Raw genomic sequence first — 16,580 nt, forward strand, 5'->3', positions numbered from 1 at the left:
GTTAGACAGATGACCGGCAGGACTCTATTGTTAAAGAAAAAGTATGATGTACTGGGGCAAGCCATTACTAATCTGAGATGGAAGGCATATATTTTAAGTTAAATAAATTAAAAATTGCAGCCTGGCATTGTAATGATGTCACAATAAGTAATTGCTCATTATGTATCATACTTTATATTAAGCTTGATATGATCTTGTATTATAAGAGGCTCCTATTTTATGATGATTCCTCTACTTCACAATCTTTCTTTGCATATCACTATACTTTTGATTTTCTTTTCAGAAATTTATGTATTCAAATACTTTGTGTTAGCTAATGTGAAATTTTTATCATCAAAATGGCTATGAAAACTCACATTAAATCTAGTATTTTTGAATACTTTAACTAAAAATGGAAAATATTGTGCATCAATGTATGGTTGAAGATAAAGACAATAATGGTGATAATGAAAAGATCTATGAAAAAATATAAGTAGTTTCAATTTTGATAGAAATGCCTAATGATTCACTTGATAGTGAAATGCATTTTGAGTTAATATAATCATGTTTTAAATTATTATTTAGAAGCAGGAGTTGAAGTCAAACTTTCTAAAATTCTGAATCAAGGGCTTGGTTACCAATTCTATAGCCCAACTTTTTAGTGAATAAAATTTTTAAATGCAAAAAAGCTTTTTTTAATCACATAAATTCACCAATTATATATTAATAGTCATTTAAACTATTTCATGCAAACTAATCTTTTTAACATGTATATAAATTAGAAAACGTTTCATTCAAAACAACAAAAATATTCAACGTAGTTTGTGCTAAAATATGCTTGTTTTTTTCACTCTTATATAAATTTATTTTAAAATTTTATAACATTTTCTGTTTATTATATTAAACTAAATATACAGAAAAATACATTTATTTGTAGAAGTTATGTTTCTTTCAAAAACATAAAAGGCATCACAACCTTTGATTTTATATATTCATGCCTTTCTTTCGGAGAATTTCTTAGTCGTTCTATGATGTTATACTCCAGTTCAGCAACATGAAAATTTAAGATTTTCAACTGTCGTAATTTGGTTGCCTGCAATCCGATCAAAACCTCACTATCAAGACAATAATGTTCGGGCACATGAATAACAATGGCTACCCTAATATAAGAAAAGAAAATAATAAATTCTTGTTAATAAATTTCAAAATAGAATATGCAAATATATACATTTATAAAAAGCAAAGGTGGCCAAATGTCTGCATAATAAGGCATCATATATCTATAAGCAAATATGCTACTATAGTAGACTTACGTAGCATATTTGAATTTGAACAAGACATTATTTTCATGTAGGCCAACTTATTACAGGTTTAAAATTAGGTATATCTGTACATAATGTAACAAGTACTACACAACACTTTCTTATTTGATATGGTAATTAAAATTATAACCCAGCTTGTTCTACATTAAAAACTAATTTGTAAATACTAGAAAATAATAATCATAATAAGGAATGAAAATTTATAGAATTTCAGTTAACAACAGCACATACTATATACTTCATTTCTGTACTAATCCAGGAACATTTAAAGGAATTATTAGAGATGTTATGACAGATAATATAGCATAAAATGAGGTTTTTTTTTTAATTTCAAAAATTTATGGTGGGATGAAATTATGTATTTGTAATTAATGAGATTAGGAATCAATTGAATGGCAAGCTGCCCAACATTATTGAATCAGTAATTATGTTTTTAAAATTATTCAATGAATCTGATAGGAAGAATTTGAAAATTAAAGCAGAGATTTGCAGAGAAGAGTCTTATGATTCAAATAAGAAGGTAGCTTGTGTACTTTCATGAAAAACTGGAATAAAAATTGTAAAACAAACTTTAGAACAGATTTGGCTAGAATATCTGTGGAATGATACAACTTTTGCTAAGAATTGTTCTCAGATCCCTAAATGTACTGACACTCCAGGTGTTAACCAATTAAATGAAGTCAAAGGATTAGTTGGACTAGTAAATGAAGGAAATTTCCTAGTAGACAATGAAATAGCAAAACAGACAAACTTATCATGACAGAATCAAATGCTAAAAAAACTTAGTTTTTTATTGTGGAGAAAACTATTTAGCAATGTCTCTTCATCCAATATTGGACACAACTGTTCTAATAAAGAGACTTTATTCCTGAGAAATTTCTCTACAAAAGATTAAAAGTTCACCTACAACAATCTTTTAAAAAACAAATGATGCTACATTAACACAATGCTCCTCTTTCTTTTAGGTGATAAAACTTCCATCAAGATTCAGGTTTTGATAACGAGTTCTATTTACTATGAATAAGAATTTATTGCCATCTAAGAATTTTTCTTTCATACTTGCCTCATTTCACTTTGGGGACTAAAATATTTTTAATAATAACCACAATAAGAGCAACTGGATGGTAAGAGACAGGCCTGATATATATGTGATAGATAAAAAATTTCTGGAAACTGCTTGCTCAGACTTGATTCTGGATCCTCAAAGAAATAGACTGTCATCTTAACCATCTTAGCCATTGAACTATCTAAAGAGTATGGACTTTCAAAGAGAAAACTGAAGAAAATAATTGAGTCAAGAATTTTTGAGACTATAAAATGGTTTAATGCAAAACTTAATATGATTTTATACATCTGTCATGATAGAAATAAAAAGTGTTAATTTCTTTTTACAGCAGAATAAGAAATAATCTATAAAAAAAAAAGATATGAAATGTAGATGAAGTAGTAGAATTTGACATTTTAAGAAGTGCAAACAGTAATTTAACTGGACTGAAAGGTAGCAATTATGTTGTTACTTGGAATCATTATAATAATTTTTCTGTAAGAAATAACCTTCCTTCCTAAGCAAATACAGAAAAATTCTAAGGCAGATAATTTTCAATGTCACTATAAAAATGGAAGAGAAAGTCATATATTAGACAGAAGTTTACAAAGACCAAATTCAGCACATCCGTGTCCAAGAATAAGAGAAGTCATACAGAAGACAAATAAAATTACTTAGTTAATGTTTTTCTTTTTCTTTCCATGAATGTTAAATTGTTTATTATGAATGTACAGTACAGTGGGACCCTACCTTATGCAAACTTTCCATACATGGTTTCAGGTTTACACTGTTGGCAATCCAAAAAGGAAAAAAAGGGGATAAAATAAGAATTCTTAGTTGTGCACTAAATCCATGCCGTTATTTAAGATGTGAAATCTCACAGCATTTCACTCATTCTCTTTGTTTCATTTGCACAAATTATTTTGTAAACATGAGAAAGAGAGAGAATATTAAAATTATTTTTATGATTTATGGTATCATGCTATATTTTTATAAAATAATTTTTATATAAATAAAGTGAATAAACAAGTGATATAACTATGTCAGTACAGGAATTACTAAATAATTAATGGAGTTTGCCATTTTTGTATGAAGGGTCTTGGGACATATTTGTTGCAAATGACAGGGACCTATTATATATAGGTTACCTTATGTATTATCTTATCTGTATTGCATTTGAGTAACTAGTTATGTAATGTATTTTAGTTATGTAACTAGTTATGTATTTTAGAGACCAAATAATCTGACAAGTGGTCATAATTCAGTAATTTTAGGCATGGTTTAAGGGTGCGACTATGCAGATGCGAATTTAGAGCGAGTGAGAGGTTGTGAGTGATTTAATTTTCACAAAGGAAAACCATGCACAAACGAGAAGTGAGAAATAATGCTGGCAAGAGCGAATTTCTGGTTCTCGCACATATCTGACAGGTTTTGATATTTATCGCTTCTCGCCACATATTCTCTCTTGCTTGGAAAATTCGCTCGCGTCTGCATAGTCGCACCCTAACAGACTGAAGATGCACTGGAACTACTTTGTTGTAATTTTTAACTCAAGAGGAGCTACATGATTGAGTATATCAGATGATATGTATTATTAGTTAAATGTATTATTAGTTTGTTGTTTGTTAAGTTATGGCAACACAACACTTGGGCGATCTGACTGGGGGGTGTCTTCTGGGAGGTTTTTTTTAATGGAAACTGGCTCCTATTTAGGCATTACAGACATGGAGAAAACCTGGAAAACTCCACATGGCCAGCCCATCCAAGCGAGGCACAAACCTATAACCGAACTCCCAGTGTTCAGAGTATGAAGACCACTTGGCCACTGGTAGGCTACTAAACTGTCTAAGCAAAAATTGTTTTGGCATGTGTATAAATTCAAGAAAAGATTGTTTATCCCATCATTGAATGCTTACTTTAATATAAATTTCTAAATAAATTTGAATCTGATTATTTTCTATTCTGTTTACAGTCAAACTTCAACATTGTGCTCATAAACTACCCCCCAAAATGCTAATGAATACTAGTGAATGAATCTTTGCTCAAAATATTAAATAAATATCTGTGAATTACTAAATATATGATTTTATATTGCATACATCATTATCAAACTCTTAATTCATATGTAAACTTCATTACTAGATGTAATTCTTGTTTGATTCAGTTTAGTAATACACTTGATTTAGTGCAAATTTCAGATAAACAAATAGTGTTGCTAAACTGAAGTCTGACTGCATTTTGTAATTGAATTCTGTGCTCTTTTATTATTTATAATGATGTTATATTTTCTATCAAACTATATAAAATAGATTAAAACAAACGTTTATTTTTTCAGTAAAATATAACCTTTCAAAAATCATACTTTTAAAAATTATATTATATTACATTACCTTTTATCAATACCAGCTATAACATAGTTTGGTAAAGGTAGACCATTTGCATCAAAATGAATAACATAATCTAAAAAAGAAAGAAAAAGGATACTTTTCATAAATAATGAAAATGAATTAAAGAAATAAATCTTAAAATAATAATATTAATACAATAATTATATATATATGCATATGAGGGGGACCCCCAAAAAAAAACTGAACTGAGAGTGTGCTGCCATTCATAGACATAGTAGAGAGTTCTCCCTTTACATGGGTTAGTAGAGACCTTCACGAAACAGCTGTGCAAACAGCGTCAGTTTGTAGGTTTACATTTCAGCATAGTGTTGTGTTTCTCTTACTGTTATTTTGTTCCACCTATGAAGTTCTGGGCGTCCTTCAACATCTCAAAATGATGAAAACGTTGAAAAAATCCGCCAAAAGTGTGTTAAGATGTCTGCGAGAGGATGTGCAAAGGAAATACCTGGAACTTTGGCGATCAGGTGACTGGTTCCTTCATCACGACAATGCCCCTGCACACACGGCCTTATGAGTGACTCACCCCACCCTCTGTATTCACCAGACCTAGCCCTGTGCGACTTTTTTCTGTTTCTGAGAATGAAGAAAAATCTAAAAAGGAAGCGTTCTGATGATGTGGAGGTGGTAAAAACAGCTTTGCTAAAGGCACTGGACGATATCAAGGTTGAAGAGTTCCAGAGATGCTTCAAACAGTGGGGAAAAAGACTTCACAAATGCATCGCATCTAATGGAGAGTACTTTGAAGGTGACTGAAGAAATTTTATAAAAAAGTTAATAAATAAAGTTTTTATACAAAAAATCTGGTTATTTTTGGGTCCCCCCACATATATGTTATGGACCAAGTGATTATTAGGATATTACTCATAATGCCCAGCCTTTTTGAATAATGACTAAAATGGGTGCGCAGTTTGATAAGTATTGATTAACTTATTAAATTGACCAGACATTAAGAATAAAGCTATATTCCCTTCGAGCAATTTGATTAAAAAAACTCACTTAGAATTATTTATTTATTGTGAATTAGTTCAAAGTATTTTAAAAAGAACATGTAATCTTTTAAAAGTATGTACTATTAACTGTATTAATTAAACTAATATTAATGAAAAATATTATTAACAAATTCATACTTCCATCAAAAAATCAACTTACAGGAAACTTCTGGAATTTCATTTTTGTTATAAATTATATAAAAAATTAAATGTTTTTTAGTTTATTTATTCAAGCAATTAAGATTTTGATGACATTTGGAATTACATGTTTTTTTTCTTTGTAGAATTTGCATCTATTAGATTTGCAACCAATTTTGCAGCAGTATCAACAGGAAATCCAGCCCTTTTGGTTTTTAACAATCATAGTTGAACGAATTTAGTTAGATGGTCTTGATACATGAGTATAAATTTATATTGCTTATCAGCTTGCGACTGCATATCTTATGTCTTAGCCTCCAGAAATTGATGACATTCTTGCACATTCACTAAGCAAAATTTCTGCACCCGGTACATCTCCAACAGAAATGAAGTTTTCTTTACAAACAGTAAACTGGTTTCTGGAATATAATAGATTTAATATGCCATGTTTGGTACCCAGTTTGTAAAGGTTTTATCTTTAACCGCAACAACGACAATTAAAATATTTTATCCATTACTGCGGGCTCGATCTACATCTGGTACACGAATCCTTACTGTATCACCAACATTAGCTGTTGTGTATTTGGAATTTGATGTATCAATCATTTTTTCTGCTTGCTTTTTAAAATTAAACAAAGCTATTTTCCTTGTTTTAGACATACTTCTTATTTTTTCTTCTATTTTTGGATCAACTGTTTGGATGTTTTCTTCTTTCACCAATTCTGTAATACTAATAACATCCTGGTTTAGATCTTTTTCTTATGAAGACGATGTAGGTCTTTGAACTTGATCAGTTATATTGCTATGTGAGGGTGGCATTATCAAATAATCTTTCATAATGTTTTTCTTGGATGGTACCTGATCTTTTAGAGTTTGAGCAACTTTGACTTACTTCATTGACAGTTTTAAAAAGTCTCTCTAGATCCGCCTCCATATTAACTAAAGAATTTTATACCCAACGAATCATTGATGTTGGTCAATGATTCGTTGGGTATAAAATTCTTCAGTCCAACTTTTAACTTTGCTCTAAACATGGCCTCATAGGAACTGCAGTTTATACCACTATGATGTGCTCGATTTTTCAGCAGATGTACAAAACATAATCCTTCTGATCATTTTTCAGTATCGTTAGTATCCAATGAAGAACTAAGCATATTTTCTACGTCTTGATTACATCTTTCTACTGAACCCTGACTTTGTGAGTGCCTCAGCTTTCCATGCACCATTTTTAACTCAACATTTCTTCAATGATGATATTGGCAAATTCTCTGCTGTTATTGCTTTGTAGAATACTTGGTGCACCGAAAATTGTAAAAATGTCTAAAATAACATATGCTACATCTTCAGCCCTTTTGGTTTTTAACAATCATAGTTGAACGAATTTAGTTAGATGGTCTTGATACATGAGTATAAATTTATATTGCTTATCAGCTTGCGACTGCATATCTATAAGATCCAGTAGCGTGCTGTGACATTTGATGATAGGGAAGCTGTGTTTCTGTAAGAAGCTGACTTCCAAGGGTGATCAGTTAATGTATTTAAATGTATTTTTAATAGATTATTTATCTGATGTAATTAATAAATAGTTATTAATAAAGTTCAATATAATTACCTCTGTTATTAGATTCAATAGATTCCCTATGCCCTCTAAATGCCGATTCTTGCTTTGATATAACAAATAACATATATTAATTTAAATATATCTATTAGCCGTAACTATCTCGTTATAATTTTCAATATTTATTTTATATTATTTACTAATATTAAATTCTATTCTGCTTTGATTTCCAAATTGCTTCAAATATAAAAGAATCGACGATTTTTCATGTCTTTTGGCAGCTAAATTGTCAAAGCCATTCTTATTCCACACACTAATTTCACTTGAAAATAGTAGGCAAAGCCAACAAAACAATTTTTGCATTTTTGCATTTACAGAGCCATTTTATCATGAAAATGTTGAACAAATTTTCTTTTGAAGTGTTTATATTTAACTTAGGCATTGGCCTTTCTCTTTTAATAATGTTTTCTTTTTCATTACATGATCTTGAGCCAAAACTTTTTTAAAATAAATTTTCAATATCACAATTACATTCTGAATTGCTAGCCATGATATAAGTGCTAAAATTAGAAATAAAATTATAAAAACTTACTTGTTAAAATAAAATGTGTGATAGATATACTGTACAATTATACATACCTGGTACAAAATATTCAATTGTATGAATATACTTTTAAAGAAAATTATAAATAAATATAGTTTTGTGAAGAAACATACATAAAAATAACATAAAATAGTCTTTACTTTTTAAATATTAAAATAATCCACCTAGTTAAAATTGCTCCCTACCAGTGGCTTATGGATGGAATCAGAGACGGTCTTGGTAGGTGTGCGGTGCGTGCATGCTTGCCAAATCCTGAGGATGCCGATACTGGTTAATGTCAAATGCCTCTTTTGTCACATCACTAGTAAAAATCAAAGGACGCAACAGGGTTGTTGTAAATTTTAAACATTTCTCACTATAGCTGTAAAAATCTAAATTTGTTAAACTTAATAGTCATTTGTTTTCTAACCAATTCGTTTTAGGACCAGGTGTCCATGGAAATTTCCAAAATTTACAACTTTTAGTCACTTTCATTGAACTGGAAAAATTTCTGTCTTTATTACATCTAATATCACGAAGAAATCAGTCCACACTGTACTCGGTTAAGCTTTTGTTTAAGTAAAATTCAGGCTCTTTCAGCAGGGTTTTATTTGTGTCCCCACTTCCCTAATCACTTAGTTATTTAACTACTTCTTAAGTAGAAATAAGTCGAAACTGGTTACTTTGTACTCGAATATTTGTAGTCTCGGGAAAAAGTGGAAAGACAAATTTTTATGACAACGGATATATAAATTGTAAATTTAAGAAATATAAATTCTAGAGCTTTTTCTATACCTCGTGCATCTCTCTCATTCATTAAATTTAGTTGTAAATGACGCTGTCAAAGTAACAGTTAATTTTTTAACATTATACAAGAAGTGTACACGTTTTTTTTCTACATCGCCTTAAAGATGGGATATACGAAATCGTAATCTGTTTAACACTGAAATCCGTGATTAATATAAAATCGGAAAGCGGAATAAAAATATCAAATATTTTAATGAATTTTTTAAAACTCCTGTCAACTATACAGAACTATCATAAAAACATACCAGTAAATTCTTATTGGTTGGGTTAAGTTATAAATCTATTTGTGATTCACATAATCAGGCGAGGGCAACCAAATACCTAGCAGGCAGGTGACTAACAGCCCAGAACCGGTCCTGGATAGAATTGGATGCGGTATACGTGTAGCATCCACCTGAAGTCCTAAGCTTCCACCAACTAAACCGGGTAAGGTTGGTGCTCTGTAAAGTGCATGCGCGAATTCAGCTTTTTGGATGCTGACAATACAGTGCTTCCACTCCGCTACTAATATTCGAATATACAATAGCAATCTTATCTTTTTTTTTTTTTCATGTGTAGTATAGAAATTTGTAATAAGATACATAATGCGGTTATAATAAAATATTGTGCAATTATTTTCATATAATTAAAATTAATACATATTTATTTTTTAGAAAATACAAGTGAACTTCATTCAAACTGTCTACATTCATCCACATGTATCGGCATTCATATATTTATTTTTTAGAAAATACAAGGGAAGCGCTTCCACCGCTTCCAATGATGACATGCCACTGATAAGATCGACTTGACATTCTTGAGTTCATTTCATTATATAAAATTGGTTTGACTACCAAGCCTTTCTTAGGAACATTCTGTTTTTTCTGACAGATTTCACATAAGTTCAAATAAATTATGATCATCTCCCTTGTAATATTTTTATATTTTGTACTTAATTCTTTTACCATATGGTTTCTACCGCCATGTCCAATTGCAATAAGGGCATCATGCAATATCTGAAAAATTTCTTCAGTGTGAACGTAATATTTAATCACATTACCTTCTTTTACAGGCATAATTAATTTTTCTAAATTTCCAATAGATACATCATATATATGTAAACGCTGATATTCTTCCAGTAACTTAAAAGTAACTTTCATTTTTGACTCACTTTTTATATCATTGACAAATATGCTGATTTTGTAAAAATTTGTTGTTCTGACCTTTTTCTGTTATTAACTCGTTTTGGTTGTTGAAGTGATTATTCATATCACTTAATGATTGCTCCATGATCATTACTTTTGTCAAAAAAAAAGAAAACACTATTTTAAGAGACAAAAGTAAAATTAAAATGTTGCACAAGATTAACTACTGGTCGCATAAATTTAAAGTTCAGTACTAAATGCAATATGCATGCACAACTCAGATGCAATTGCTGATTGGCTAGTGTATGTTGGATGATCACTCCTCAATGTATTATTAACACTTTGCCTGACTAGGTGATAGTAGTATTCATAATGACTGGTCAATTTGATAAATTATGTTAAAACACCTGAAATTTATTACAGTGCCCAATTTTGTTTGTCATTATTCATAATGCCCATATTAATCACTTATTTTATATATATATATATATATATATATATATATGCATATAAATTTTATATATAGGTANCATATATATATATATGCATTAAAATTTATATGCATTAAAATTTAAGCTATTTCAAAAAACCATCAGTTGGCATGTACTTAATGAAAACAATGAAAATGTAATTAAACTACATTCGAAGACCTGAAAATAACATATGAAAGAAGCTTAAGTGTTTCAATAACAATTACCTGCAAATTTTGTCTAGAGGACCAATGGCTAATTCTATGAAAAATTCACTGTCTTGAATTTGAGATTACAAAAATCATATGATCAGATGAAAACAAGCTATATTAACAGCTGAAACTATGTATGCATTCTATCGTGAATATGCACAGTATGGACTTTGGCATTATTGAAACAATAGATTTTTGCAAAAATGTCCAAAATAATTAAATATCAAACAGATTTCTTTCCATAAAAATAAACAAACCAGCAATGAGTTGCTCAACTTTTCCTGCAACATTTAATTTTTCCATCAAAGATGGCGGGTGGCACCATCTGTTGTAATATTTTATTTAAAAAACTTTTTATATATTAACTATTATAAAATGGCAAAAAGTTTAATTTTGAGGGTAGGGTTGGGTTTTATAAAAGAATTGTAAATGCTAATAACGAATAAAATCATCACCAAAAGCACAGGAGTTATTAAGCTTCAAACAATATGAATGAAATCGCACCCCCACACACACTAACATCAATACATACAGAAAAAAAATCCCTGAATTTTTTTTCATTTCTCAATGTTTCAAGGTGTCCTGAGCCCAAAAATGTAAAAATTTTGGGGGTTCAATTTTTGACCAATTGCTGTACTTTCCCTCTGTTATATATAACAGCTGGGAAAATAAAAAATTCTATCTTCATTGGCAATGTGTATTATGTCCAAACAACCTTGAATGAATGTTTAATAAATCAACAATGTATAATTAGTAAAACAAAAAATGAAACTGCCACTTGGGCATGGGAACTTTCCTTACAAACATGTAATATGATGGAAGATTTTGAATTAAAGGATATTTTGCAAGTCACCAGACCTGATAATGACTTTGAATTTCATTGTGTATGTATTTTGAATTATCTGAACTAAAATATATAAAAAATCCTATTCTCTTGGCCGGGGACTAGACTTGATTTCAAATTATTCAATACTTTGAATTACCCAATAACATGATAATGAGATTTTACTGTATTTCTTTTTAATAATTTAACATATACAGATATTATAATGTCACTAATGCTATTTCAGATATAACATAAACCAAAGTTTATTTATATTCTAATGTTATTACATTACAATCAAATCTTTTGATTCAAAAAATGATTTCTGTTTGTCTTTTGTTTAAAATTAAGATTCATAAAATATATTAATAAAAAACCTTTAGATATAAAATATATTGGAAAATTTATTGTTATAAGAATGAAATTCATAAATACCATTTAAATAACTTATATCTAAAATTTGATAATGAACTTAAAATAACTTAACAATTATAAGGAAAGATTTTAGGGTCAAAAGTAAGCTTAAAATCCTCTGTAAATATTTTTCAAACTCTGCTTTCTTTCTGTGATCTGACATACCAAAAAAATCATATTGGAAATCAATTTTAACCTCCTGCCTAAATGATATCAATGTTTGTTTTCTATTTCTGTCAGCAACACGTACAATCTGAAAGTTTATTTTAATTAAATGCTAAATTTTTTTTAAATACAAGGAAATTGAACTTGTCATAATACAAGTACTGAACTTCAATTGTTTTTATAAGAATTTACTTCTTATATTTTGCAATGCTTCTCAATGTTTGCATCCATGGAGGACATTTTGAATAGTTCTTGTAAATTATTCTGTTTAATTTTGATAAAAAGAAATGTTATTCAAAGTAAATATGCATTGAAAAACTTACTTTCCAACAATTTTTTTTCTGCCATAAAATAAATGGATACTACAAAATCTTAAAGATAAAACTTTGTTTACATTTATTATAATAAAACCTACTTTGGCAAGATTTATGTACAGTGATACCCCGACTTACGCTAACCCGGAGTTACGCGATTTTCAAATCTCGTCGATTCGTCTTTTGTTTGAGCACCATGCAACTCTTGATTACTCATTCCCTCCACACTATTGTTCAACTTACATGTTCGGACGTTCAACTTACATGTTCGGACGTGTCGCGCGGAATTGACACATAGCTACAATTTATTTTGTGTTATTTATTTCTGTGTTTGTTATATCTACGGAGACTCGAGAGACTCTATGTGGTGATTTCTTGTAACAATGAACGAATCAAAAGACGAGATAAGATTAACGAGAACATTTATTAGCTTACATACATCCGACTTGGATTTTACACACATTGAGAAATTATACCCCGACTTACGCGAATTTGACTTACGCGGTTATCGCTCAGTCCCTCCTATCACGTAAGTTCGGGGTATTACTGTATTTCAATCCATTGACAAAAGGATAGAAAATACAAAATTACTTCAAACATTTGACAACTTTATTGTTACTACTTTCATGAGAATCTGAAAAAACGTTTATAGACGATTTTAAGCTTATTTTTGACCCTAGAATCTATCTCTAAAGTACTGCTTCAAATTTCACTACACCTTGTGTATTAACTGAATTTTTACAAACATAAAAGCAATGTTTACCGAAATTATTTTTATCAAATCAATATTGAAGCTTTGACTATTGGAAAACTACATACAATATCACAATACATATATCTAACAACAATGTAAAAAACTTAAAAATAAACAGACAAAAGTACTTTTATCTGTATATTTTTTAAGTTTTTACATCATTATTGTGTCAAATTTCAAGAGTTTATCACATTTATTATTTTGATGCTTGTAAAGTTAATGCTCAATTTCAATAACTTCCCCACAACTTATGATAAAAGAATTTAAAATATCTGAGGAACATCTCAAAACATTAGGTTTTCAGAAGAATGAATGAGCTAGACCAATGGTTCCCAATTAGTAGTATGCGTACTCCTGGGGTATGCGAAATTGTGTGAAGGGGTATGCGCGGCAATCTAAAATCGGTCGATTTAAAATTTAAATGCATGAGATGAAGCAATCAAAAAAATAATGGGTGGACCATCAAAAATTCAGCAATTTACAACACGATGTTGAATGCACAAATTCGTTTATTTATAACTAAAAATATTCTCGAAATTTCATCAAAAAAATGCATTTGTGACAATACCTAAATGAAATTCTTACGCAAGAAACGAAAATTGTACAATTAACACAATACAATTATCATTATTATCATGTCAGTAAAGCTACAATAGAATATTTACTACCATTCTGCACAACATACCTCTGTGATAGCGGATTTTCAGCCATGACAAACATGAAAACTAAACATCATCACCAACCTCAACTCGAAGATGACTTGAGACTGAAGCTTACCAAAAAGCAACCAGATTTTACAAAGTTGTGCAAAGAAAATCGTGCACATTTGTTACATTAAAATTAAATAACCTTATGTTATTTTCATTATTATTAGAATTGTATTTTAACGGTAATAAATGTAAAAAAACTTATTCTATTTATCACTAGCTGTCTACCCACAGCTTCACCCGCATTATATCGAATTTTCTCATGGGAGCAAGATATTTTCTCACAGTAAAATATAGCCCATGTCCATCTCCAGCATGTAAGCTATTTCTGTACCAAATTTTATTAAAACCTGTTCAGTGGTTTAGACATGAAAAGGTGACAAACAGACAGAATTACCTTCGAATTTATAATATTAGTATGGATTAATATGAATTTCTGCTATAAGGGGTAAGTGATTTGAGCTCTTTCTTGAAGTGGTACGTAGGAAAAACTAATTGGGAACCACTGATCTAGACTTTGATGGAAGAAATAATTTTGGAAAAAACTGGAGTATTTTATATAATAGAACAACAGTTTTAGAAGTTCTTTTACTTTTCCAGCTGTTACAAATAACAGAGGGAAAATATTGAGATTGGTCAAAAAATGACCCAAGATTTTTACATTTTTGGGTTCAGAACACCTTAAAACATTGAGAAATGAAAAAATTCAGGTTTTTTCTGTATGTATGGATGTTAGTGTGTGTTGAAGGGTGCAATTTCATTAACCCTGTTTGAAGCTCAATAATTCCTGTGCTTTTGGTCAAAAATTTCTGAAATTTTACAGAGATTTGTTTATTGTTTATTTTATATCTAAAGGTTTTTTATTAATATATTTTATGAATCTTAATTTTAAACAAAAGACAAACAGAAATCATTTTTGAATCAAAAGATTTGATTGTAATGTAATAACATTAGAATATAAATAAACTTTGGTTTATGTTATATCTGAAATAGCATTAGTGACATTATAATATCTATATATGTTAAATTATTAAAAAAAAATACAGTAAAATCTCATTATCTTGTTATTGGGTAATTCGAACTATTGCATACTTTGAAATCAAATTATTAATTTAGCAATATCAATTATATTTAATTGATAATGTTAAATTTTGGTGGTTAAAGGTCTAGGGGTGGAGCTTTATGGGAGTTGTGTCTCAAGTAGGGTCAGATTTAGTGATGATTTCATTCATTATTATCATTTATAATTCTTTTATAAAACCCAACCCTACCCTCAAAATTAAGCTTTTTTGCCATTTTATAATAGTTAAAATATAAAAAGGTTTTTAACAAAATATCATAACAGATGGTGGCACCAAATGTTGCCATGAAAGTTAGCAACTCATTGCTAATTTTTTTATCTGGTTGTTCTAAAATTAGTTGATGTCTGATGAAAAACTGAAGTAATTTTAAAATATTTTTGATATATATAAACCTATATATATATCAAATCTGAATATATAACCTTTTATATTCAGATTTGTCTATTGCAAGTATTTTCAACTGGTGTGTCATAAAAATTTTTAAAGGTTATTAAATAAATTACTTTCAAAAGAAGCCTAAAGAATAATAAGTGTACATGTCAAAATAATAATAAATATTGAAACCCAACAACCCAAACTATCAAACCCACAAATGGTTTTGACAGTTTAGAAAATGTATGAATAATTAAAGTATTTCTTTCAATTTTTACCCATTCATCTCCTGTTGCAAGGTAACAAACCCAAGCACCAAAAATCTCTGGGTTTTCAAATAAGCCAGGAGATATGTAATTTAAAAAATAAACTTCCTGGGATTTAATTGAGGAAATATGATGGATGTGCAAGTGTGTGCATATTAATTTTCAACTTTAAAATAATCCAAAAGAAATCTAAGATTATTTGGTTATATGATGTAGAAATAATTTATAGGATAAATTCTGCTAAAAATCAAAAATATTTAAATATATTTTTACAATACCAATAATGTATGTATCCAATAGAGGAAGTCCTGGTAATATAAAACTTCTTAATATCTTTTCCCTTCCATTAAAAATAACTGCAAAATCTTCTAGCAGTAAATATTCTATTCTTCGTAGACGACCATCTGTTTCAGATTAAAATATTTTATTAATATGTTATGAAAATAAATAGCAACAAATTTTCAAATTACTTAGTTACAATGATTCAAGTCTAATTAAAAAAAAAAAAGTCTGAAGAAACCAAACTTTTAAATATCTGGTTAGTGATTTATGGTTGATTACACTTTTGGTACTGAAAACTGAAATTTCAGAGATGTTATTGATAATTTTCAGAAATGAAAGCATGGAAGATAATTTTTATCAGGGGTGCACAACCTGCGGCCCGCGGGCCACATACGGCCCCCTATCAATGTTTATGCAGCCCGCAGATGGTACAGGCCAAATCCCTTCTTTCGAAGTTTCTAAGTTTAAAACTTTTTCCCTTTCACAAAGTCATTAGCACCCAACTGTTTTATGACTTTCCCTGAGGTGAGAAATGGGGGATTGTTCTATAAATAAGTCTATTTCTATCTAACATTTTCTGGTTTAGATATCAAATATTTTAAAATGATGTTAGAACGTCATTTCCGATGTTATCGGGAAGTTTCTATTTTGGCGGAAAATCTTCAATTTTATGCTTCGGAAAACTTGCCTATTCGTCTAAATAGCGTCAAATAACAAAAATAAGTGAAAATAGCGCTGAAAAACCATGAAAATAACGATTTTTTAG

The 16,580-nt window shown here is 29.4% G+C and overlaps 1 protein-coding gene across 1 annotated transcript in view; it reads right to left on the minus strand.

The window, feature by feature from the left end:
* Positions 1–845: 845 nt before the first annotated feature.
* The window catches only part of LOC111630982 (FAST kinase domain-containing protein 3, mitochondrial-like), a 32,535-nt gene continuing 16,800 nt past the window's right edge, over positions 846–16,580 (minus strand). The window contains exons 3-5 of the mRNA XM_023375160.1: positions 15,811–15,936; positions 4,737–4,806; positions 846–1,139 (exon numbers count right to left, since the gene is read on the minus strand). Of these exons, the coding sequence (XP_023230928.1) occupies positions 920–1,139; positions 4,737–4,806; positions 15,811–15,936 (416 nt within the window). The 3' untranslated portion in view covers positions 846–919. The remainder of the gene's footprint in view (positions 1,140–4,736; positions 4,807–15,810; positions 15,937–16,580) is intronic.

The sequence above is a fragment of the Centruroides sculpturatus genome, unplaced genomic scaffold, assembly GCF_000671375.1.
Source record: "Centruroides sculpturatus isolate CEXI.00-Female unplaced genomic scaffold, Cexi_2.0 scaffold564, whole genome shotgun sequence".
NCBI lineage: Eukaryota > Metazoa > Arthropoda > Arachnida > Scorpiones > Buthidae > Centruroides > Centruroides sculpturatus.